This window comes from Corvus kubaryi, unplaced genomic scaffold (genome assembly GCF_017639235.1).
Source record: "Corvus kubaryi isolate FWS band 111438036 unplaced genomic scaffold, C.kubaryi_AGA036_p1.0 37398, whole genome shotgun sequence".
NCBI lineage: Eukaryota > Metazoa > Chordata > Aves > Passeriformes > Corvidae > Corvus > Corvus kubaryi.
Window position 1 is genome coordinate 36386256 of NW_024581137.1, and position 23846 is coordinate 36410101.

Sequence of the window (23846 nt, forward strand, 5' to 3'; positions counted from 1 at the left end):
CTAGACACTTTTTTTTATTCTTCTCACTCTGCTTTCTGCCTTCTGTGCTGGAAAGGAGGCACTGTCCTATTTGTTTTCCAACATGCTGAGCACAGCTATAGGAGAATCTGCTTATTGCCTCAAAGTATTGCTCACTGATGGGCAAAATAAATGATAGTGTCCTGCACCTTCTCTTTCCCACATATTATTCCTTAGCAATGCAAAATAGAGCCTTTACAGCAGAAAAATAAAGCATTTCTTCTTCTTCTTAAAGGGGTCTCAGTAATACTACAAAACTGAAGGAAGTGACAGTAAATATCATCAATCTTAGATTTTCTCTGCCATCCTTCTGCCACATAGAGTTTATTTGTATAGTCTGCAGAACTACTTTGGCAAATGTTTTACTTTCTGAGCATGCAGAGTTCACTTCAGATGGCTGACACTCCCCAGAAGTGCCAGGGAAGAAAGAAAAAGAAACATCTTGGGACTTCCCACTTCCTCTCAGCAAGACTGTCCCAAACCTCCTGCCCTCAAAAATATGTAACCACTATATTCTGTGTACTTTCCAGTGATAGAAAAGTGCTCCAATCTGCCTCACCAGTTTTAAAAAATGGATATTTGTGCTTAAAGGGGAAGAAGGAGCAAGAGCAAGAAGAAATTTTTTAAAAAACATTTTAAGTATCCCTTTAAAAAGCTTCATTTTGTAACTATTTAGTTCCTTTCCTTCCCACTGCTTGCTTTTGACATACAAATACAAATGCCATTGATGAAAGTCAAACAGAAAATTATATCCCTCTGCATGAAGCACTTTAAGCTAAAAAGACTTCAGAGCCCCAAATTAACTATCTCTCCTCATCAGATCTACCAGACACAAGCTCTCAGGACCACAACTAGTAGGAAATTACACTGGTGAAGTGACATATTCTTACTCTTTTTTGCTTGAATCTCACACCCCAAAATATAATGAAAGCAATTTCAATTTATATTGACAAAACTACCTGCTAAGAAAACATAGGCAGCATTGATGATCAAACTGCTGATGGAATTTATTTGTTCTTATACTAATTTACCCACAATAAGTTATTAGACTACTTCCTTTCATGACATTTTGAAAACTAATTAACTTTTCCAGGTGTTTGACTATGAAGACCTTTTTCTCTAACACTGGACACTGAAACTGCCTGGAAGCCACCAACATGTGCTCTTCTCAGCTCTTGTTTTGATCTTGTAAGGGATCAGATTTTCCTGCCCTATTAGAAAATTCCACACGGGTTCAGATTTAATTTCTGTGGGCCAAGACATCTTTTTTCCTCTCAGTATCTTTATGCACCCCAACATTAATTCATTCAGATACCTTCTCACACCTGTACTGTCTACACACTACTGAATAAAGATGCCAACGAACCTGCAGAAACAACCCTGCTGCATCAGCTAACTTTAACACATAGATTTCTGATTATTCATGCATGTTTTGAAATTTGTTTAAATTCCCTTCTGGGCAGAGGTTCTTCAAATACAGTCAACATTTCTTTCTCATTAATTAATGGGAGCAATTTTTTACTTCAATATTATTTGAATAGCAAATGTTGAAATGCATGGGAAATGAGATGCTTTACAAAGACACAGGAATTCCTGCTCTTCTTCCTAGTGCACTGAACAGAAATTTGCTCATCAACTGCAGCTCCCAAATGAGAAGGCTCACAACATTAAAATAATTGAAAGAGTAAATCACCCTAGTAGATGGAGTGCTGACATTATTATGCCACATTCAGAGCTTCATGTTAAAACCCAATTCCTAGATCAAATGACATTTTTTAAGTACTTAATCACTTTTCAATATAATTTTTTCTTATGTGCACTTACAGAACCTTTCCTAACTTCCCCTGCTTTTTCCATTTTTTACCTTGGGGATGATAAAATTCTGATTCACTTCATCTGAAAACCTTATTTTCAAGAAACAGATGATATTTCAGTAGACTACATCAAATCTAGGTTCTGTTTGAATTACTTCATCCTCTTGTATTTCAATTAATTGTCTGAAGAGGAGGCAGTCCACCTTTCCAAATGACTCTCCAAGTTTCTGTTTGCCAGTATATCTAGTTGACCCCTCTAACCCAGCTTGTAGGTCCTGATCCTTCAATGGGTATCTGAAGCCATCTGTGGCCTTCCCCATTCTCTCTCTAACATTGACACCAATAAAAGATGGAGTGTACCCACTGCCAATCATCTTTTTCTTTCTATCTTTCTTTCTCTCTTTCTTTTCTTCCTTTCCTTTCTTTCTCGCTCTCTTTCTTTCCTTCCTTCTTTCTCACTTCCTTTTCTTTCCTTCTTTCCTTTATATATCTGACAGATGTTTCTAAAAAATATACTCTCGTTTCCCCTTTATGGCAGTCTCCATATCAATGGCTCTTGAATGCAAGTCATTCAGCACATTAGAATCTACTGGGAAAATGGGCAGATATGAGAGTAAGATATGAGATATAAGATATGAGGTGCCATTATGCCAGAAGGCGTGAATGGACCAACTGTTTCTTTTTTGATCTGTAAACAACTACAGAGGTCCTGGACAATGTGTCTTTGCTAGACAAATGAAAGGAAATTAGGATGTTGTTCCTGATTTCAGTGTCCTGAGACCTTTCCTTTAGACTGTCCTCTCCCAGCAAGGAAATCCCACAAAGGTATAGAGTAAGATACCACATATCACTCATGCTAACAAAACCAGATACACAAAGATAAGATCCAACAAACACAACCTAAAGGTGTGATCAGGATATAAAAATTGATATGCACATCTGTCATGACATCAGTAAAGCTATACTCCTTTCCTCGTAAGATTAATATAAAATGTATCAAGAAACAGCAGTTATTATCAAAAGTTTTCATGTGCCACCAGACAGTTTAATGCCGTTTGGCATCATTATTCACTTAACAGTAACAGCAGAAAACATTTCTTTCATAAAACCCAGCTGTTCTGGGAAACATGGTGCTCTTAGAGCTGTCAGAGCAGGAGCTCAAGCCTCCAGAGTACTGCAAAGTCAAGGTTAATGCCCTTTCAAAGCATTTAAGTACTGCTGTTTGTAGCAATGTAAACTGAACAACAAGGTATCGTGTGCTGCCCCTGACTGCCCCGAGTTCATTTCCTTCATAGCAGCCCATCTGGTGCTGCTTGTATTTATGACCAGTACAGGTAACACAGCAATGTTGCTGCTGCTGCTGGTGCTTGCACAGACTCAAGACCTTCTCTGCCTCTCACACTGCCCCCATGATGTAGGCTGAGGGTGGGCAAGAGCTTTAGGTAGGCAAGGACACAGCCAGAACAGCTGACCCCAAGTGACCAAAAGGATATTCTGTGACACATAACATGATTATCAGCCATAAAAACTAGGGGTTTGAACTTTCCAAGGCAGCTGCTGCTCAGAGACTGGTTGGGATCACTACCCGTGGGAGGTGGTGAGTGACTGCCTTTGCATCACTTGGGGGTTTTCTTCCCTTCACTTTTTAAATGGTCTTTATCTCAACTCACAAAGTTTTCTTGCTTTTGCTCTTTCAATTCTTATCCCACTGCAAGGGGGAGGGGAGGGAGGGTGGGAAGGAGGGGTTGGTAGGTGCTTAGCTGCTGTCTGGGGTAAACCCACCACATAAGGTCTTCATTAAAAAGCTCTAATGTAAATATTTGTGAAATGTAAAGTTATCATGCTGCTTAAAATATATTGTTACAGACTTAAACACTCATCACTTGCTGAAATGAAATAGCAGAAGTATCACATTCTCAAACTCTACATATGAAAACAAAGTATTTAATACAACTGCAAGATCATCTGGGCATACTTAAGAACAAAAAGAGATTCTATATTGTAAAGTATTTCCAGAACCCCCATCTTGTAGGGTTCAGAACCCTGGATTACCAAGAAACATCTCTGTGAAAGGAAGCTGCTGTGCAGAGCACCTTTAGGAAGTGCTGCAGGTATTTTAAGCAGATTTTAGTAACTAAACAACCAGGGACAAAACAGAACAAGCTTAGTATTTCTTCACAATAATACTGTAACTACAGTTTCTGTTCCAGTGTTATGCAAATACGGGCTACAACTGTAAATTATAACACTTCTGGAATGAGGCTGCATGCTAACAGAAGTGCACACCCTATTCTTTCTTTCTTTTACCTTTATATTTGGGAAGAAAAAACATGTGCTTATAAAGGAGAGAATATTGGCTAATATTTTGGGCTTCCGTATTTCTTTAAATTCCAAGCAGAACTACAAGCCTCCAGCCTCCCTTGTTTTCTAGGTATTTTGTATATGATTATTTTCTAAAATATCCAAATGGGAGCCCAGACAAAACAGCCTACTGATGTTTCTTCCAAATTATTTATTTTCTTTCAGATGAACTTTTTGTATGCCACTTTTCTACACAGAGGTGTCCTATTGCATAGTTATGAACTCATGGAAATGTTGAGGTTAATGGCAGGGCTGTGAGACCCCAAATAGCGGAAGCACAAACTGCACCACCACTGCAAAAACTCTACAGAGTGAAGATAAAAACTAATGTTATCATTTGAAAAAAAAATATGCTAATTTGAGACAAGCAGTACTCTGAAGCATAAACGCCAACATAAAGAAAAGAGGAAATGAAACTGATTCCACAAAAATAGACATACAAAGCAGAAAAATGAAGCTGACACATACAATAGCCTGTGGTATATTACTGTGAGAGCTACAGGCAAGATAACTGAACTATTGTACACAAAAGATTCTGAAATACAGATGATGATAAGCATAACTTTAAAAAATATGTCGAAAGTTATACATAATCTTTATTAAATATAAAGCATTATCATGTATCAAGTCAACAAAAAAACCCCCCAGAAAATTAGCCTGGTCAAAAAATTTCCACTTTTTTTGTAGGAGCATAATGGTTTCTGGAAAGATGCCGTTAAGAAAGGATTTTTCAGAACCAAAATTGGACCTAGCTGTCTCCTCATCTCTGTAAAAGAGAATATTATCTGGTGATCACAAAACACAGCTGGGCTGTATGATATGCATGCTGAAACTCTATCAGCTTGTCTAGAGTGGGCTGGACCTTCTTTAAGGAGAGAAGAGAGGAGGCCTTTCATCCTGCTACAGACAAAAAAGGGATCTGAAATCTCAGTACTTTGAAGAATAGGTAAAATGTTTGTTTCCCAGCTCAAAGAGTAAGGCATACTACACTTCTACAGTAAAGGAGCCTTTACTCACAACTCTTCCCTGGTGTTAAACAAAAGAGCACATACATATATACACAAGAAAAATGCCCACAGTGGTATCCAAACTCGCAGGAAACAGAATACAAACAAATTAAAGCAACAAGTCCCTGTGGTCCCATCTGGAAATACTGCACAGGAAATCTAAGTTGTAAGGTGAAACTATTCTGACTAGGAATGCAAATAGAAATTAAATAGAAAACAGTTTAGTTTTAATAGAAAACAGTTTAGTTTTAAGTTCTTTTAAAATATTTAAGAATTTTCAAGAAGGTAGAAAGAAGACAACTTCATAATAAAACACTTGCTTTTCATTAGCATTTTTGTGAGGTTTGTAAAATCTCTAGAGGATGTGTTGCCTGAATATGAAGTCACATTTTGAATACTGTGTAAGTAATAAAACATCTTCCCCTCCCTCGGAAACACCCAGATCTGTCACTATAGTCCAGTTTTTCTTCACTGTTCTGCTCTTTACTCTCTCCAGGCTATTCTGTGATTGATTAGTCAGCAGCTCCAGCTCTCTTCTAAGAGACAACTCATTTCTGCAAAAAGAATTATTTTCTTCTCTTCATTTATGCCAGGCATTTGAGTAAGATAAATCAGAAACTGCAAAAGATGAACCAGTACAAAGCCAAGACTACACCTGGAGTTTTGCCAGCAAAAGTAGCATTGTTTAACAAAATTACCCCTAAGAAACATTACCATGTCACTGTGATTGTTATGTGCCCCTAGCTCCAAACATAAAAATGCCAATATTGGATGAAACCACCCAGCCAGTACGCTTTCTATGTCTCTCAACAGATAAGCTCTGTGGTTTCTGTTGAGGGAGTGCACATACTCTTCCAGTGAGAGTCACCTCCAGATGTTTTCCATTTGTCCCCTCCTCCAGCATCTGCTCTGTTGCTCAGACATGCTTCACTGTCCCACATCTTGGGGAAAAAACTCACTCCCACCCCAAGCCCTGCAAAGGCTTTTACCCTCAGAACCAGTCCTGAAGCACCTTTACTGCAGGAAGGCAGAGACAGCAACATGAAGCAATGAGGTCAGTTCAGTAGAGCTCTCCACAAAAACTTCCCTCTGCCAGCTTAATTCTTTTTTTACTCTACTCATCCACATCATGCATAGTTTTGCGCATCTGTCATAATTCTCCTTGGTGGTCTTTTCCAGGCTTAACAATCCTACTCTATTTGCTTTCTCCTTACAACACAGCTGTCCCATAATTGCCCTACTTAGGTTGTCCAGTTTCAGCAAAGCCTTTCCAAGAAGGACTCCAGAAGGCACCTTGATAGATTACCAAAGAGAGAGCAAAGAAAACAGTGACACCTTCTGTAAAGCCATGCAAAGGAAGAAACATTCTTGACTCCCTCTACTTTCACCACCCCAAGTCCTTCAAAATGTCAAGCTAAAATCAGAGAAGGAGCACGGCTGCATGTCTCTCATCTAGAAAAGCTGAGAACACACCAGCAACATAGCTGCTAGCTTCCTCTTCCAAATCCCTCTGGTTAACATGAGGGAAATAATTTGTATCAAGTAAAGACGGTAAAGTTTATATGCAATAGGTATAACAGGATTCAATGAGCAAGTAAAGACCCAACGTATCTAACACTGGATATCTGTAGTTTGAATGTATTGTGTTAGAGACAGAAATTAATTTATCCTGCACTTGCATTCATGTTTGGCTACAACAGTTTTGTATAGCCTTAGAATAAATACCAAAAATTCCCTTTTACTTGAAAGCAGATTTGTGTTTATTACTTTAAAAGATTGAAAGTCATTATGAGTATTTCCAATATCCTCTGCTACTTCTTGAACATTCGCTTCTTTAAAACCAGCCAATTTTTTAAAATTATATATAGTCAAAGATGAATGCAGAACGAGATAGAAAACTCATTTTCTTAGAATAAGCCTAAAGAAGAATTCATCTGCTCATATTAAAGCATAACATAACAGGACTTAGTAGTGGGGGAGAAAAATGATGGGGGGAGATACCTATGCATGCATCAAAGCTTCACTTTAATGGGTAAAGAAAACAGGTATCAGGCTGAAGCAGCATTAAATAGAGACTTCATAAGGAAAACTTAAGTATGGAAGAATTTTAATTTCCTCTCCCAAGATTTTTGTAACACACCTTTTTTCTTCCAAAAAAACCTAAACTAAACCTGAAAGACCAGTTTACATATCTGCTGTGGCTGCAAGGGACAAAAAAATTTATGACATGACTTGTACATTGTCATGTTAATCACTTCTGCACTTCTTGTCAGCAATCAATCAAGGCTGCTAACATTTACCTGAGCAATAACCATTGTTTTCAACAAGAAAAATTACTACCTTGTGCCCATTTTTCTTATTAAGTATCATTTTACAAATTAAGGCTTTGATTCTACGAGTATGCACATTTTTGACAAGTTCATGTATTTCCCTGGAAGCCAGTGAGGCTCTCAGCACACAAAGCACAGAGCACTTCATGATTTGCAACAGCTTTACTAAGAATTTAGGAACCAAATACTAAAATCTACTTCAGTTAATAATATGAATCCAACTGAGAAATACATGGTAACTTGCTTATTAGAAGTTATTTAAAACTCTGACCCCATCTAGGTTAGAACAGTAGGTTTTTGAAATGTGTTTTTGTGATCAAATTCAAGAGATTTCTCAGTCTATCTGAAAAGGGAGAAGAATAACAGACACAGCAGAAGATTAAAGAGGGATAACAGAAAACAGGGAATGATGAATTTGAGGACTCTAATATTTAGGCCCTGCCCATATCTTCCTAAGTAATAAAAAACAAAACAGTAGTCAATACTAATTTTCAAATCAATCCAGAGTAAACAATAGGTTTATAGCACACATTAGTTCTAGAGAGACCTTTATGATGTTTTTAGTGGCACAGCACATTAATTAGAAATGTCAAAATGCACCTCAACATTGGTGCTTTGTTTTCCATTTGTCTCGGTTGTTAACTTTGGCCATTAAGACAAAAAAAATCCAAAACCAAACAAACAGCAAAAAACCCCCTCTGCTTTAATGACCACAGTTCACTAACCCATAGCTGATTTTTCATGATGTGTTTTGAGATTAATTTTTTAGTATTTTACACACTAATTAACTAGTTTGGGAGAAAACCTTCTCCAGGGGACCATTAATTAATTACAGACATATTGTTTATTAATGCATATTTTTCTTTTCCAAAACTGTGCAGCAAGAGTGAACATAATTTACTCCCTTCTCTTAAAAACTTAAATTAATAATAAATCTGTTTTGCTGCACACTTAATTATGGCCCAGTTTTAAAGCATCCCCCACCTTGATCAAGCAGGAGCCTAAGGGTACCATCTTCTAGCACAATGTACACAATCTTTTGAACTATTCTACTGAAGGAATTTGGTGCTCAGGACAGAGCTTCATGAACAAGTTTGCAAGATGCACATCATCCTGCTATTACGAAATGGCAACAATTCCGTATGTATGCAAGCTAATACAAGGCACTTCACCTCTTAAAGGGCAAACTGAAAAAAAAAAAAGGAGTAAAAAAGTAAAATAGTAAAATATGTGGTCATGTGCCAGTCTTAGGCAGAAAAATGAAATAAAGGTATGCCACTCTTTCAGAAATAGAGGTCACTCAGCTGTGCTTTGTTGATGTTGACAGCAGCTTTATGCATAAGCAAAGAACTTACAGGTACAACACAGCCTTTTCAAATTAAGAATATAACCCTATTATCATCAACTCACAGACCCCTTCCTAGAAATCAAGCATTAGACCCCGAAGTGTTAAAGCCAAAATTACAACCAGGAGTACTGTTGACAGCCAGTATGATGAAATGAGTAATTCTGGCTAGACTCTGGTTCCCCAGCTTTTTTTCCACAGGATATTTCTTAATGCTAATGCCAATTCCAGAACTGGAAACATTGCAGGAACAAGTCCATAAGCAGAGCAATTCACCATAAAAAGCACTTAAAGGCCACATTTCAGATCAAGAATTGAGAGGTTTCAACTAGCCTGCATTTGCTCCACACAACTCCATATAAAGTTAGAAATATATCTAAGGAATAAGTAAATGTCAAAACCAAGGAAAAAAATTGCACACAGCAGTAGTAAGTGTGATGGGATACTCCCCCTTCCCCTAGGTTTGTGGAGGAAGAACTACATGTAAAGAAAAGCACCTCCCTTCCTACCCTACTGCCTAAACCCACTACTAACCAGAAAAAAAGTTCCTCACTCTTCTCTAATGCTGTCCCTCTCCAGCTTTCCTAGTGTCCTTTTACAAAGAGAATACTCAAGACATGGTGCAGAATTCCCTTTATTTGACAAAGCTTATTTTTGACTCTGACACTTTTGGCACCAAATGTTTCCTCTTTCCAGAAAAATCAATCTGGAGCCCCAAAATGACTGCGCACCCACTACGAAGGAATAATTCCAGACAAAAGATGCTTTATTTCTGTAGGAAGCATGTGGTTCTTTTAAAGGTTCATAAATACAGGTGGTTTCCATGTATAGGTTACTTCCTCAGAGCCTCCTGTTTTTGAAACTAACCTCTCGGAAGAGCAGGGAGAAGAGAAGCTTAAGCACACATATTATGCATATTAATAAAAGCAAACAGGAGCCCCCTTTTTTGTAATTCCTCATGGAAACAGTTGATAAGAGGAAAAGCTACAGATGCCTATAAGAGGAAAAAAATTCAAACTGCAGCAATAAGATCTGTGTTGCTTGCTCCTGAGTACCAAGTGTTGGGATTTGGGGAGGGAAAGAAACAGAAGGACTTTTCCAGAGGTGTCTTTGGCGGATGAGCAGTGGATAGGAATGAGTTTCTAAAGGTAAACATGTTATTACATATGTTTCTAGAGAATCTTCCCATTTAGATTTCTTCTAAGCTTTTATAAACAAGTGGTTCAAAAAAGTATCTCTTATAGTCTTTATAGCACTTGGACCTCAATTATTTGCAGTGTACCATATGGAATCACATATGAAGCAAATCACTTCTCCTTACAGAAACAATTAGAATATTATAGGTGATCACATATGACAAAACTAACAATAACTCAATTGCATGTGACACAAGCAATGTGAAAAGCTTCCAAACAATGCAGAAAGAAAGCAGCCTGTAAAAAAAGTTCACGAGTCACAGAATGGTGGAGGTTGGAACGCTCCTCTGCAGGTCATCTGGTGCAATCCATCTGCTCAAGCAGGGCCACCTAAATCACAGTGCACAAGAGGGGCAGGTTGTCCAGATGGCTTCTCCACAGATGGTGACTCCACCACCTTAATGGGAAACTTCTCTTTCTGCTTGGTCAGTCTCACAGTGAAAATGTGTTTCCTGATGTTCAGAGGCTTTCAGTTCCCTGTCTCAGTTTATGCCCACTGCCTCTGGTCCTGTCACAGGGCACCACTGAGAAGAGCCTGACTTTGTCTTCTGTACTTCCTCCCATCAGGCATTGCTAAGATCCCCCACTGTACCTTCTCTTCTCAGTCCCAATTCTCTGTCATTCCTCACAGGAGAGATGCTCCAGTCCCTTAATCACTTCAGTGGCTCTTCTTCATGTCTTATACTGAGGAACCCAGAACTGAACTGTACTGCAGATGTGACCTCATCAGTGCTGAGTGGAAGAGAGGGATCACCTCCCCTTCACCTGTGGGCAACACTCCTCCCAGTGCACCCCAGGATACCAGCAGCCACCTTTGCAGCAAGGGCACATTGCAGGCTCACATTCAACTTCATGTCCACCAGGATCCCCAGGTTCTTTTCCACAAAGCTGGTCAGTTCCCAGTGTAACAGGTTCTAATAAACAGGGTGGTCTGAACTTGGAGACTGAGTCTCTTTTTTTACTCCAGGTGAAATTCTGCCATCCGAGTACCCAGTTAAAGGCCATAGTAAGTGACACAGGGTTTATTCTGGATGCTGCTGTCTCTCGGAGTGGCTCATACCATTAGTGACACACCATGAGTGCAAGTTATGTGGTCCTGAGGCAAAATGGTGATGTTGTGAATGGTGACAGTTCAGTCTAACTTCTTCCTGATTAAGTATCTATTTGAAATCTTGAAGAAGGCTAAGAAGCAAACTCAGATTGTAATTAATATATTCCAACTGAATATCTCCCATTCCATCTATGTTCCTTGGCACAAGGAAAAAGAACTACATTTTCCATTTTTTACCTTCCTCTCCAAGAGGCCTTCTAATTTTTTTCACAAGCAGTAGAAACTGAACAAGGAAGATAGCCATGGCATTTTGCCAAATCTTAACAATAAAACAAACCCAATTCACATAGGCTTCCAAGATAAGGGTCCACTCACAGTAGAACATCCAAAGTCTTGCATCACCACTGAACCCCAGGAGTCTCTTGAAATCACCTCCTCAGCAGTGAGTATTAAATATACTCATGAGCCCGGCTGGGTCCCAGGGGCATAGGTTCACACTGGTGTCCTCTCTGAAGCTTAACTGGCAATACCAAAATGAAACATCACTTTGACTGTAAAAGTCTACATCATTTCTGCCCCACCTGTGGATGAATGAAATAATTACTGCCGGGAATAAACCTACCAGAGCATCTCAGTTAGAACACTGTGAAAATTCATGTGTAAGACAGAACTTTAAGAAAAAGAGTCTTGTGTTCCATGACAGTATTTGTTCAAATATAATAGAACTTTTTTCTTTTTTTTTTTTACTTTTGAAGAAACATTTTATTGAATATCATACCTTTTTTGTTGTTGAATATCATCACAAATCTCGTCGTTTGAGCCCATTGTCTATATGCCCATGTAAAATGCATGACTAAGCATTGTCTCCACACCACTGAAAAAACCTGTTCTTAAGATAGAAAAAATATATATGTAATCTAACTCTAGTTACTGCAAACTTACTTTCAAAGATAAAAATACCATTTTCTTACTGATTTGAACAGAAAAAGTCCTGAAGTGCTATAGCATACCTTTTTAAAGGGCAAGCAAATTAGGCACTTCCTTTCATCTTCTCAGAGCTTCTGTCATGGTTTGATGATGGCCAGACAAATCACATGTAACTGAGCCATACCAGAGTAATAACTAACTAAATAAGTGAAAAAAAAAACCAAATCAAAACAACACAATCACTTAAGTATTTCTCCAGATGCAGTCCTCTAGTTTCTGGAATTCTGTGCATCTCCAAAGTCATCAGGAGATGCCTCTAACAAACATCCTGTTTGTATCTGGTTCCTCTCTGTGCCTGAAGAGCTAAAATAAACCATCACTGCTTCTTTCTTTCTTTTTTTAAACAAAAAAACTTTTTTTCCCTCCAAACCAAGCAAACGTGCAGTCATCAGAGACTTCCCACATCTAAACAAGCCAGGACATGGTAAGAATGATAATGAATTTGACAAATGGAACTGGCATCATTCTTCGATTGGATAAGCTAAAAAACCTTTTTCTGAGCAAGCATAGATTGCTATTTTAACTGTAAAACTGCATCAGTAATTGGCATCGACAAAGGAGAGCAGGTTGGACATCATTTAATAAATCTGTCTGTTTAGAAAGCCAATAAATAAATGAAAGCCATCAACCCACACTTTGTGTGGCTTCTGCCAGTGCTAGCAGCCTCCAGCAGCCCACAGCCCTCTCCCTGCCCACTCCACCCAGGACAAGAACTCCCACCCTGGCTCTTCTCCCCTGCAGCTGACTCAACAACTGGCAAGGAGTTCAGTAGCATCCTTGTCACCACAGACACAGTAACAACACCAGCTTAAGAACAGGACAAATAGCATGAAGGCATACAGTGAATGTGTGTAATTACACTGAGACTAAGCTATAAATGAAAACAGGCACAAACAGGAAAGAAAAAGAGGAAATCAAAGAAGTACATCTGTGCCTAAGTGCTAACCAACAGCTACAGGCACTGTATTTGAACTATGATGCAGCTTTTGTCACCATACTGGTTAAAAGGAAGTAGTTAAAATGAAACCAGAAATTGTTATAATAAGAGGATAAGTAATTACAAAAGATAAAGGAAAGGATGGACATATCATGGAGGGATATGGAGGGAAGGGACAGATGTGTGCATAGGTAGTTTAAAAAAAAATAAAATAAACCCCAAATAAAACAACCAAACTTAATAAAAGAACTTGCAAAAAAAGTAACAAGTGAATATCTTATTTCTGTCAGAAAGCAACAATAACTGTTAATGGAGAGATAAAGATAAAAATAATTAATGATTAAGCTCTCTAAAAATTTCAACATGTTCTTCTAACAATACAGAAAGGAAAAACACTTAATCTGAGACCATATTTAAGAAAAAAAACACAAGCCAAGATATGCATCCTCTGCACTACTTCTTACAACATACTTGGGATAACAAAAAGTCTTCCAGATCTCAAAGCTGAAGGGCATATCTGACCTAACTAATCACAGCAACTGACCTCAGACAAATTCCTTCAGTGTTGCATTTTCAAGACAGATGACAGAAAACAAGTCCAGGAACAGCACGAAGGCAGCCTCAGGTACAGTCCCAGGATCACCATGCCTGAGTCTCAATGCGCATCTCAGTGGAGAAAAAGGATGGTAAACTTCCATTAGAACGTGCTGAGCGTGATTGTGTATGATAATAATCCACTGGCAACAAGAAGTTTACCCTCCCTAAAAGAAATGGAAGATTCCTCAAACACATATGTATGGAAGAACATCTTTTTGTATACATGAGCTATCAAAGAAGTTCATGTGCAAAGAAAAGTCCTGCTGAGTACATGGCAATAAGAAAAATATTGTAAGCCACTGGATTTTCTGGGTTGGAACATCAGTGAATATCTTCCAAAGCTAGTAATGTTTTTATTTCTCAACACTGAAAAAGGTGAACACCTGGATTCTACAGAGAAACTTAATTCAAGTGAAATAACCTTACAGGGTTCCAAACACAATCAATTCCAGTTGTTACTTAGAATTGGTTATAATGCATTATGTGCTCTCTCAGAGGCCCTGCTTCCATCATTTATCAATAAGTTTTCAGCAGCATTCACACTTATTTTTAATTATTAAATTACTGCCAATATTTCATATTTAAATAACCTGTAATATTCAAGTTTGAATTTTTAAACTTGATAAGGAGAATTTCCATACCTGAAACAAACATAAGTAGTACTAGCAGGACCCTGACTCAACTGGCTTAGAAGTAGAAAAGTTTGTTGGAAGGGGAAAAAGAATATACAGAAGGAGAGGTGTAAGGTAATAACACTGTCTTTAAGCCTTAATATCATCAAAATGGCATTGTTTTGTATACATTAAATCCATTTTGTTTCAATAAGCTAGTCAGAGCCTGTAATCTCCTTTTTATTATCCCTTCCCAATAATTAACAAGAGGTGTCAATTGACTCAGAATTTTGATTACTGTGGATGGGATCCTGCAAATATATTGTTGTCAGTGATATTGTGACACACAGCAGATGAGGCAGCATACATGCAGAATTTCTCAGGAAAGCTAAAATGTAGACAGAGATAATTTTCATTTAGATCCTTTCATGAGAAGAAGATTTAGATATAGTCATATGTCTGTTTGTAGTGTGGCTTGGAAGAAAGAAAAAAAGAACAAAAGCAATAATGTCTAAGTACAAAGTAGATGGAAGAGACAGACCTATCAAGGAAGTGACACAATTATTTCTTGCCTCACCACCAGGAGATTGCCCACAAGGCCAAGAACAAGAAGCAATGGATCACATATATGAAATTTATAACCTTGTTACTCTATTTAATCTATCAGTAAATTACTATATCCTGTATGTCCCAAGAAAATAAACACCAGGATTTACATGTAAACATACTTCATCAAAATAATAATAGCTTACATTCGGACTCCACATTTCTGGAATGCATACACCCTTTCATCTGATGACAAGAAACATCCCAAAATACACATGCACAAGTGAGAGAACTAGGCCTGGAAATTCATTTTGCAGTGTTTCTCTGATAGCTAAAACACTTGTCTGCAGATCACAACAGAGCTATATACGTCAGCATTTTGGCCAAATCCTCAAAAGTCCCTGCTGCAGACATGGATTCAGACCAAGTTCTGCTCCTTTGCTCCGTCCATTTTCAAAGAAAAGTTAAGCAAAGGACACAGGCATATTAACTAGTAACATGAACCCTTCTTCCCTCCAGTTTCTACAGAAGAAAAGGCAGAGAAAGGGGAGAGTAAGCAGGTTCACACTTGACTTAACAACTTTTCTTATGTCATGAAAATACCACACACTTTCTAAAAGGTAAAAGGATGCACTCTCACCAAACATGCCAGGCAGAAGAACACACAACTGAACATATCGATGGTTGGGGCAAAAATTCAAACCACTGCCACTCAACAGATTTAAGGGATGCATCAAGATTAAAGCTCTTTCTCAGCTACAAAAGAGGGCTCTCAAACTTTCATCTCCTAAAGACCAGGTCTATCCCCCAACATTAAGAACAATTCCTGTACTGAATGGGTGGAGTCACTGCCAAGTGAATCTCAAAACCTTCCACGTTGTCTCAGGTTCTACTTCAAAGCCTTGAAACTTACAAAACAAAGCAGCTATTTCATAGTCAGTTTTTCTTGGTGGCTTTCCTGCCACTTCTCAATTACTTACCAGCTTGCATTGTGGTCACCTAGACCTGGTTCTGAAGTGTCTCACGTCTTCCAGGACCTGATTTATTTCCATGTGCAACATAGCACAAGGAAGTGACAGGAATCCCTGATCACCATATAAATATTAGTAATTCTCTGAGAAATTATGCAAGGTTGCCCCAGAGTTGGGCTTTTTTAAGCCACCAGAAGTTTCACAAACCAGCATTTTTACAGAACAATGCCACATCTGTCCCACAGAAGGCACATTTGTCCCACAGCTGATGCTACAAGAAGCTTTAGCAGAATGGCAGTATTTGCTGTCTTCCATTCAAGCCCTTAATTCTCAGACTCACCTGAAACACAATTGCTAATATTATCAATCTAGAGGAAACAATTATTCCCTTTAAGCAGATAAGAAAAACTTTATAAGACCTGAAATGCTGGCACTATTCTGCTACAAATGCACACACACTAGCATCACACGCCAGTCCTAAGAACTAGCAGCACAATTCAGGTTCGTGTTTTTTTGGAATGGCCTCAAAGAGACACAGCAGCAGAGACCAGTAAATCCATTGGGCAAGCTGATGTCTAAGCCACCTGCTGCTAGGGAACCACTGGACCAACACCAGATCCTCAGTAGTGTAAGAAAACAGTACTGGGGGGTAAAAAGAAATAGAATTGGGAGTGGTAGGAACCCGAACCATCTCCTGAGAAATCTCTGTAAGGTACAGGATCATGAGACAACATCATCCCCACCCATCTTCCCTCCCAAAGGTGGCAGGCTGGAAAGATCTCTATCAGACCTGCTAACCTAAGAGGGTGGTCCTCCTGCAGGAGGCAGCAGATTACATTATTGAGCCTTTACCTCCCTCTTTTCACCAAAAAAATATTTGCCTGTGTCATGCGTCAAGTAACACTTCAAAAGCAGCAACTTCCAATACGGAGTTGTTATCTTCTGCTGGAATTATGTTTCCACTCATTTGCTTTGTGACAATACATCTGAACAGACGCATTTTTCCAGGCACTTGAACCATCTCTGTACACATTTGGCAAAGTAACCTAACCACCAGATGAAGTTTTTCTGACCCAGTTCCCTGGTATTATTTAGAAAATGCTTTGACACCTATACTTCTGGGGTTTTTCTCCAAATTCTGGTTTAAGGATTTTTATCTTTCTGTCATACATGCATTTCTCTCTCAAGCTACTTACTATAAATAAAACTGAAAAAAAAAATGCAGAAAAGTTATTTAGTGCATTATGCACCTCCTGCATTATGACATTCAAATGCCTCTTGTTCATGCTTTACAAAGCTTTAGTTTTTTCCAACTACACCCTTTCCTTTAACTGTTCAAAGTCAAAATAATCTCTACACAAAAGTTCTGGTTCTGAGATGGGTGTCCTTTAAACCAAGACATTTTTCAGGCCAACATCCCACAGAGGGAGTAGCCTTTTTATTTGGGGTGAGAGAGACTGTGAGAGTAAGCACATTACAGAATCAAGAAGTAACTTGGCAAAACTCCCTCCCCTTTCACACACTTCCACTTCAAACACACAGAAGTTGTTCCATGAGCAAAATAAATGAAATTTGGCTTTCTCAGAGCTGGAGACTCTAAACATAGTAAGGAGTAGATGAGTATTAAGGATTTTGCTGAAGTCAGAGTATTCATAACACCTCCAACCACATTCTCATATGCTCACAAGAACTTGCATTTCAGCTTTTCCATCAGAGCAGATTCTTATCTCTACCTTTCAGCCAGCTCACATGCTTTTCCACCAAGCATCCAGGCCTCTAGTGTCAGCCAGCTTCAAAGTACTGGGTGAAGTCAGACGGCATTACGCATGCAGCAGGCACAATCACAGTATCCTAATTTCCTAAGAAAGATGGCCTTAAAAAAAAAGGTGCTCTTGATATCAGGAAAAATTAACACTAAAATACAGATAAACAATAGCAATAAAACTCACTATAAGAAGCAATAATCAAAGCAATTCATGTTTATTTTGAGTCTGAAGATTATTTTCTTTTGATTTCATTGTGACATTGATATTAATTTATTTACTGTGCACACACATGAGTGAAGGTCTTAAAACATGATTTAAGTGCTCAGAGAAATGAACAACAGAAGGACAAGAACCAACAGCTTGCGACTGCTGACAATAATTTAGAAATAAATCACAATAGCAAGCAGCTAACCAAAGGAACAGGTTACCACCAGCCCTGAGATGAGTTTTGTCACAACATCAACACTGCCTGTTATTCCAACAAATATGCTACAATTCAGCCACTTCCTATTGGCCTTGATCACTTTGTCACGAAAAAGAAAATGGTTCCATCGTTATAAGGCAGAGTGGACTTGTTACACCAATGGTCCAAATATATCAAAACAATCCTGCACAGCTGGAAATTATTAATCTAAACTTTGACAAACTACTGAAGCACAAATAAAATGTTCACTCAAAGGACACTTATTTGTTTTTAGACTGCTCTTTTCATGTAGTACTGCTCCTCAGAGGTGTTTATTTTCTATCATGATATCCAATGTAGATAATCAGTGCTTTGCCTAAAACAACAAAACAGATGCTAACTGTGCCAGAACCTACACTCAGAGAGTGAAACTTAGGTTGCTTTGAAAAAGAGGGCAGCTTCTTTGGGGGTGGGGAGGATGTGTTTGGCTGGTTTTTGTTTTGATGTGATGTTTTGCAGGGAGGGAGGTGGTTTGCAGTTTGCCATTTTCAGAGAATAGATAAGGTACATTTCAAGACACAACGAGAAGGTGCCTTACTCATTCAAATAACTTTGAAAACAGACAAGAACAGCCCCTCCCCCATGATACTTCATGACAGAGGAAACCACTCCACAAACCACTGAAAACACTGAGAACTTTCCCACTGATTTCAGCACATACTGACACAGGCCTATGTTTCAGTTCCCACAGTGTGACCAGTGTGACAAAAAGGAACAGGCTAAAGGTTAAAAAAGAAAAAACAAAACCATACGATTACTGCTTTGAATGAAAGACTATAGAAGAAGTGGTCTGTATGCACTCCTTTATTCACATGAGTCTCTGGAACTTCCTAAGATGTCACAACATCTTAGGAAGGTGAGCAGGCTGCCACTAAATCCATAAAATTGATTAATTCAGTGTTCTCATGGACCAAGGCAAAGGTCGGCATCATTTTTAGAAAAGTGGTTTTTTCATTCAAAATTTAATCAAAATAAATAAACTAAAGCAATATAAGAGCAGGAATAAAAAAGTGAGAAATCTTACAGTAGTCCTTCACACCACTGTAGTGCTCTGACCTTATGGGTAGGACTAAATACACCAGTAAGATCCCTGAAACAATTCTACAAATAAAAGTATTTTCTGACATGCAACTTATTCACAGGATTCACTGCTCATGATTCTTTCCATCCTAATTTACTGGAGAGATTAATTTCATAAACCACAGAAAGCAATTATGTGGTACACTTGCCTGTCATGTCATGTCTGACATCTTAATTTTTAGTAAAAATTTTCTTCTCTTCAAAATTTTTTTCTCTTCAAAAGACAGACAACTTCCTTCAGTGCCATAGATTTTTCAGCTACTGCAAGCAACTAAAGCAGGTAGGATTAAGAGCCAGTGAACTGCTCAATTTACTCCCCTTGGTGCCTGAGAGACAAACAAGTACGCACCTCATGTAGCACCTACAATGCACAGAATAAGGTGATGACCTACTAGGCTGCAAATGCAGACCTTGCAGCTTTAGAAGGGCCATCTTCCTCTTCATGCCACTTTCTCTCCTCCATCAGTGATTTCAGATCCCTGCTGGCCAGCTTATGCTCCTGATGTTCTCGTCACAACTTGAAAGGCTAAAACATGAGTTCTCCTCCTCTCCCTATCAAGAGCATAAAGACCCTCTGCAAGTCCATTGCTACTTGTTCAAGCACTGCTTCAGAGGTCAACCTCCCTCCAAGAAAGGGGAAACACAGGTTGAGAAGAGATACACAGCATCTGTCAGCAACATAAAAGAGTATCTTTGCACTAACCATACAAGGAGAATATGCTACTTGTTAAATGAAATTTCTGTTTCAATAGTTGACTATTTCAGTTTTCGTAGTAGGACACCCAAAGCTGACAGCTTTGGACAGCTTGGAAAACTACTTCCTCTCTCTTCTTATCTGATGTTTCCATCTGATATTCCCATTTATTGTCATCTTAACTTTCTTCATAACTGTTTCCCTGTTATATCAGTACTACATATACAAGCCAGAAGACTAGACCACTTTTTTTTTAATATCATGGTATGGTCTTAGTAGTGTTTTTCAGGATGGGCTTCTAAGACCAATATGTACACCCACTCCTCTGCTCAGAGATACTGTCTTCCTGAGGAGCCATTAAATCAGGTGCATTATTTTTATTAATGTCTGTTTCATCTTCTGAATTGAAGGATGTTTGAAAAGAAAGGAATTAAATTATACCTGGTACAGCTCATTCTCTGATTCACACTTTAGGCTACAAAATCGCCAAGAACTGTATAGAATTTGAAGAGATAATAAGGACAACATAAAATCTCAACACATTTTTCTTTCTTCTAAGAAATGACACCTAATACTATGGAACCAATTGATGCAAATGTCACATCAAGCTCTTCCCTATTCACAGGAAATGGAAGAAAATTCTTTTGTGTACCCTTCCCACTAGCCATCCCTTACTGCTTCTGTAGTAGCTCATATCAACAATCTGTCAGATTCCATTAAAAACATATTTGAAAGATTATTTTTCCCCCAACTGGCTTGAATTTAAATAAAAATTTGCTCAAGTTGTCTCCTGTTAAAGCAGAAAACGAGGTTTAAAGAAAAGAAATGCGACCTGCAGATAAGCAATCCTGGGGAAGTGGACAGAAGAACTGCCATCTTCATATGACAATGCTGTTCAAGAGATTCTTTCAAATTCTGAGTCAAATTTAATACAAGGTATTACTGCTTACTGCGGAGGTTATAGCACAGATATACCACTGCAGCATTCAGCAAGAAATACTGAACAGAGCCAGACCAGATTTGTAAAACAAGGATTCAGCGTTTACTAACCGTTTATCTGCGCTTTTTTCGCACAGGTGTAACCTTTAGGGAGGAATCAAGTTCTAGCAGTGTTACAAGAGAAATAAAATAGTCAGGACCACTGCATGATGCAACAGAGCTCCTGAAAAGATAGCCCGACCCATGACCTTCACTCCAGACCTGAGAGGGGTCAAGGTGAGTTACAGCTTTTGCAACACATCAGAAAATCACAAAACATTTATATTGTTACTGCTGTATTTGAGCATCAGTGTGATCTGTTTAGAAAGAGATGAAGTCTGATTTGATCCAGAATCCGGGACATTACATCATCATTTATTCATTCTAGAATCAGGCATTACACAATAGCTAGCTCACTCTATTCAGCCAAGAATTTAAGCTTAGAGCAGGCAATGAAGAAGAAATGACAGAAGCGTAACATCAACACATCAAAATACTTCCATTTGCTTCTAGCTATGGCGGCAGAGGGAAGTACAAGGCAAGCATTGACTACAATATGACCAGTCATCACACCAAGGCCTGCACCTCCTCCTGCAGAAACTTGCTCTGTAGAATAACTTGCACTGACCTGGAACTCTCAAGCACAAATCATGAGCAGCATGTTTTACAAATTAACGTGCGAATCATATCACAGATAGGTCAAGACCCCAAACTGATTAGACTGAATAATCAAGTATCAGTTTTACCAATAGCATAGATGCTGGCTTTTTGCTGTTGGGTTGGGTTTCTTTTTAATTTCATAATAAGCATCTCTCTTGGTTGACATATTCAGCAAGAAGCCAATGTAGCAGCACTTTATATAAAGCGTTCTCTCAGGAGTGATGATTTTTCCCTGCCTGTTACAGTACAGGCCTACAGCTACAGGAATTATCATGGGCAAAGTTCTATAAAGTACTTTCCCTGCATGCAACATTTCTCAGCATTGAACAGTTTAAAATGGCCACTTTTCTTAAAACATTCAGTTGTACTATATTAAAAAAAAAAAAACCCTAAGCATTCCATTCAGACCCTTTGACTAACAAATTCTTCTGGTAGCTATTTAGAAAATGAAAATACGTTTGAGCAATATGCATGTATTAATACATATGCACATCATAACACTACTCTCTGTGGGTTTCTTTTAGCACCACTGAGAAATACTAAAGGCTTACCTGGACTGTGTAAGGTACAAAGATATTTAACCTACCTCATCAAAGCTGCTATCTTCCTTCTTCAAGGCTTTAAAATAAAAAGAAAAAAGAAATTATTATCTATACTGAATTTCAATGAACACAAACCACCAGAAAAGAAGAAAAAAAAAAAACAACAGAGCACCATTTTCCTGTTATAATAGGAAAGAGCAGGCTGGCATGAATAACAATTTTATACTCAAAACCTGAATCTGTAAATGGAATGTAGAACTGCACAGAGAGTTTCCAAGAAAGTGAATTTACGTATTTATGAAAAATATCCTCTCAGGTTAAAGAAAATAAAGAGTTTGTAAGGATGGGTTTGGTTTTTTTATTTTAACTCCTAGTGAGTGTGAAAACCCTTTATGGAGAGCTTGACTGAACCTCAAAAAGGAAATAACAGACACTTAACCATGTATTCAGTTTGTCAAGTACTAACTCCTTATGAAATAGTATGCATTGTAGCATACTTTTTTCTTTTTTCTTTTTTTCTTTTATAGTTTTTAATATGACTTACACTAAAGCAGAAGAGATTTCTTTCTTACACTGTTAACAAGCAATTAATCAACAAACAAAGAGAAAAACAGTGCAGAAAATAGGTGACCTGGTAAATTAAGAAAATGAAGACACAAATAATTCTGCAGTTGTAGCAAAGTCGATGAAAAGTTTTCCTTTAGCATACTGGACATATTTATTGAAATGTGAAGAAAATTAATTTCTCCAAATCCACACTGAACTGTGTCAGTCCGAAGGTATGAGACTGGCTCCTTTTCTCAGCCAGACCCACGAGGGATTGCACTTTGTGGCTGCACGCCGTGACCTGAAAGTGCTCTTTGTTTCCTTCTCTTGAAGAGCTAAAATTAGATAAACCATTGCATTGGTGATTGCACTGTTTCTTTTCAGTTTAAATCACGAAGGTTTTCAATTTGAGGGAGGTCATCTGAACAACCATGCAGCTTGTGCAGTGCTGCCCCAGAAGGGTCCCTCTTCATCATTTAAGCAACGTAATGTTTCTTACACTCCTGCATATTTCTGCAGGAGATAAATATTTAAGCACCTAGCATGGTTGGGGATCTAGACTCCAGTAGCTCTTTTTCTCTTTTAGATGCTCCTTCTGCCTTCAAATCACTAGTAATTTCTAAACCTCTTCCAAATTCTGTCTTCAGTAGCAACTGTGTTATCAGCTTCAAAAACAAAAATAACACAACAACAAAACATAAAAACCCAAACAAACAAATGAAACAGAACAAAAACAAAACAAATAGAAAAACCAACCCCCCCCAACAAACCCAAGAAACCAAAAAAACCCCATCAAAAAAACCGAAAACAAAAACCAAACCAACCAACCAAAACAAAAAACAAAAAAAAAAAAAAAAAAAAAAAAAAAAAGAACAAAACACAAAACAAAAACAACACCAAGACTGTAGAAGCTGTACCAGAGGTGGTACAGAGGCAGTACCACCTGTGCAAACAGTGCTGCACCTCCAGAACCTCCACCATGGGCAGCAAGACACAAATCCCAGTTATCTTTGTACAGAAAAGCAGGGAAGGTCCAGCCTTCCTTTGCTTTTAAACTCCCATTTCTTTAGGACATGAAACATGGCTTTCCTCAAATCTTTGCAGCTCACTGCTCTACAGTTACTCATCTAGATTTCCTGCTCAGTGATAAAAACAATGAAACAAACCTTGGTGTTTTGCTGAGTAGATCTGAGGCACCCATTGTACGTTTTGATAGTTAAACATATTTTTACAGTTTTGAAGGGTGATCAAAACATTTTCACACTGCCAATCCCAAGTACTCAGAACTATGAGTCAGGAAAAGAGGGGGAAAGAGGGGGAAAGAGGGGGAAAGAGGGGGAAAGAGG

General features: G+C 38.3%; 1 protein-coding gene and 1 long non-coding RNA gene across 5 annotated transcripts in view; both read right to left on the reverse strand.

The window, feature by feature from the left end:
• Positions 1-23846, reverse strand: part of CDK14 (cyclin dependent kinase 14) — a 331737-nt gene that overhangs the window by 302803 nt on the left and 5088 nt on the right. For all 4 annotated transcript variants that reach the window (XM_042044158.1, XM_042044163.1, XM_042044160.1 and 1 more), the window contains exon 2: positions 21999-22030. In XM_042044158.1, coding sequence (XP_041900092.1) covers positions 21999-22030 — 32 coding nt within the window. The remainder of the gene's footprint in view (positions 1-21998; positions 22031-23846) is intronic.
• On the reverse strand, positions 4821-13037 carry LOC121671884. Its single transcript, XR_006018653.1, has 3 exons — positions 12133-13037; positions 11901-12011; positions 4821-11703 (listed from the first exon to the last, which is right to left on the reverse strand). It is a non-coding gene; the product is annotated as an uncharacterized LOC121671884 (long non-coding RNA).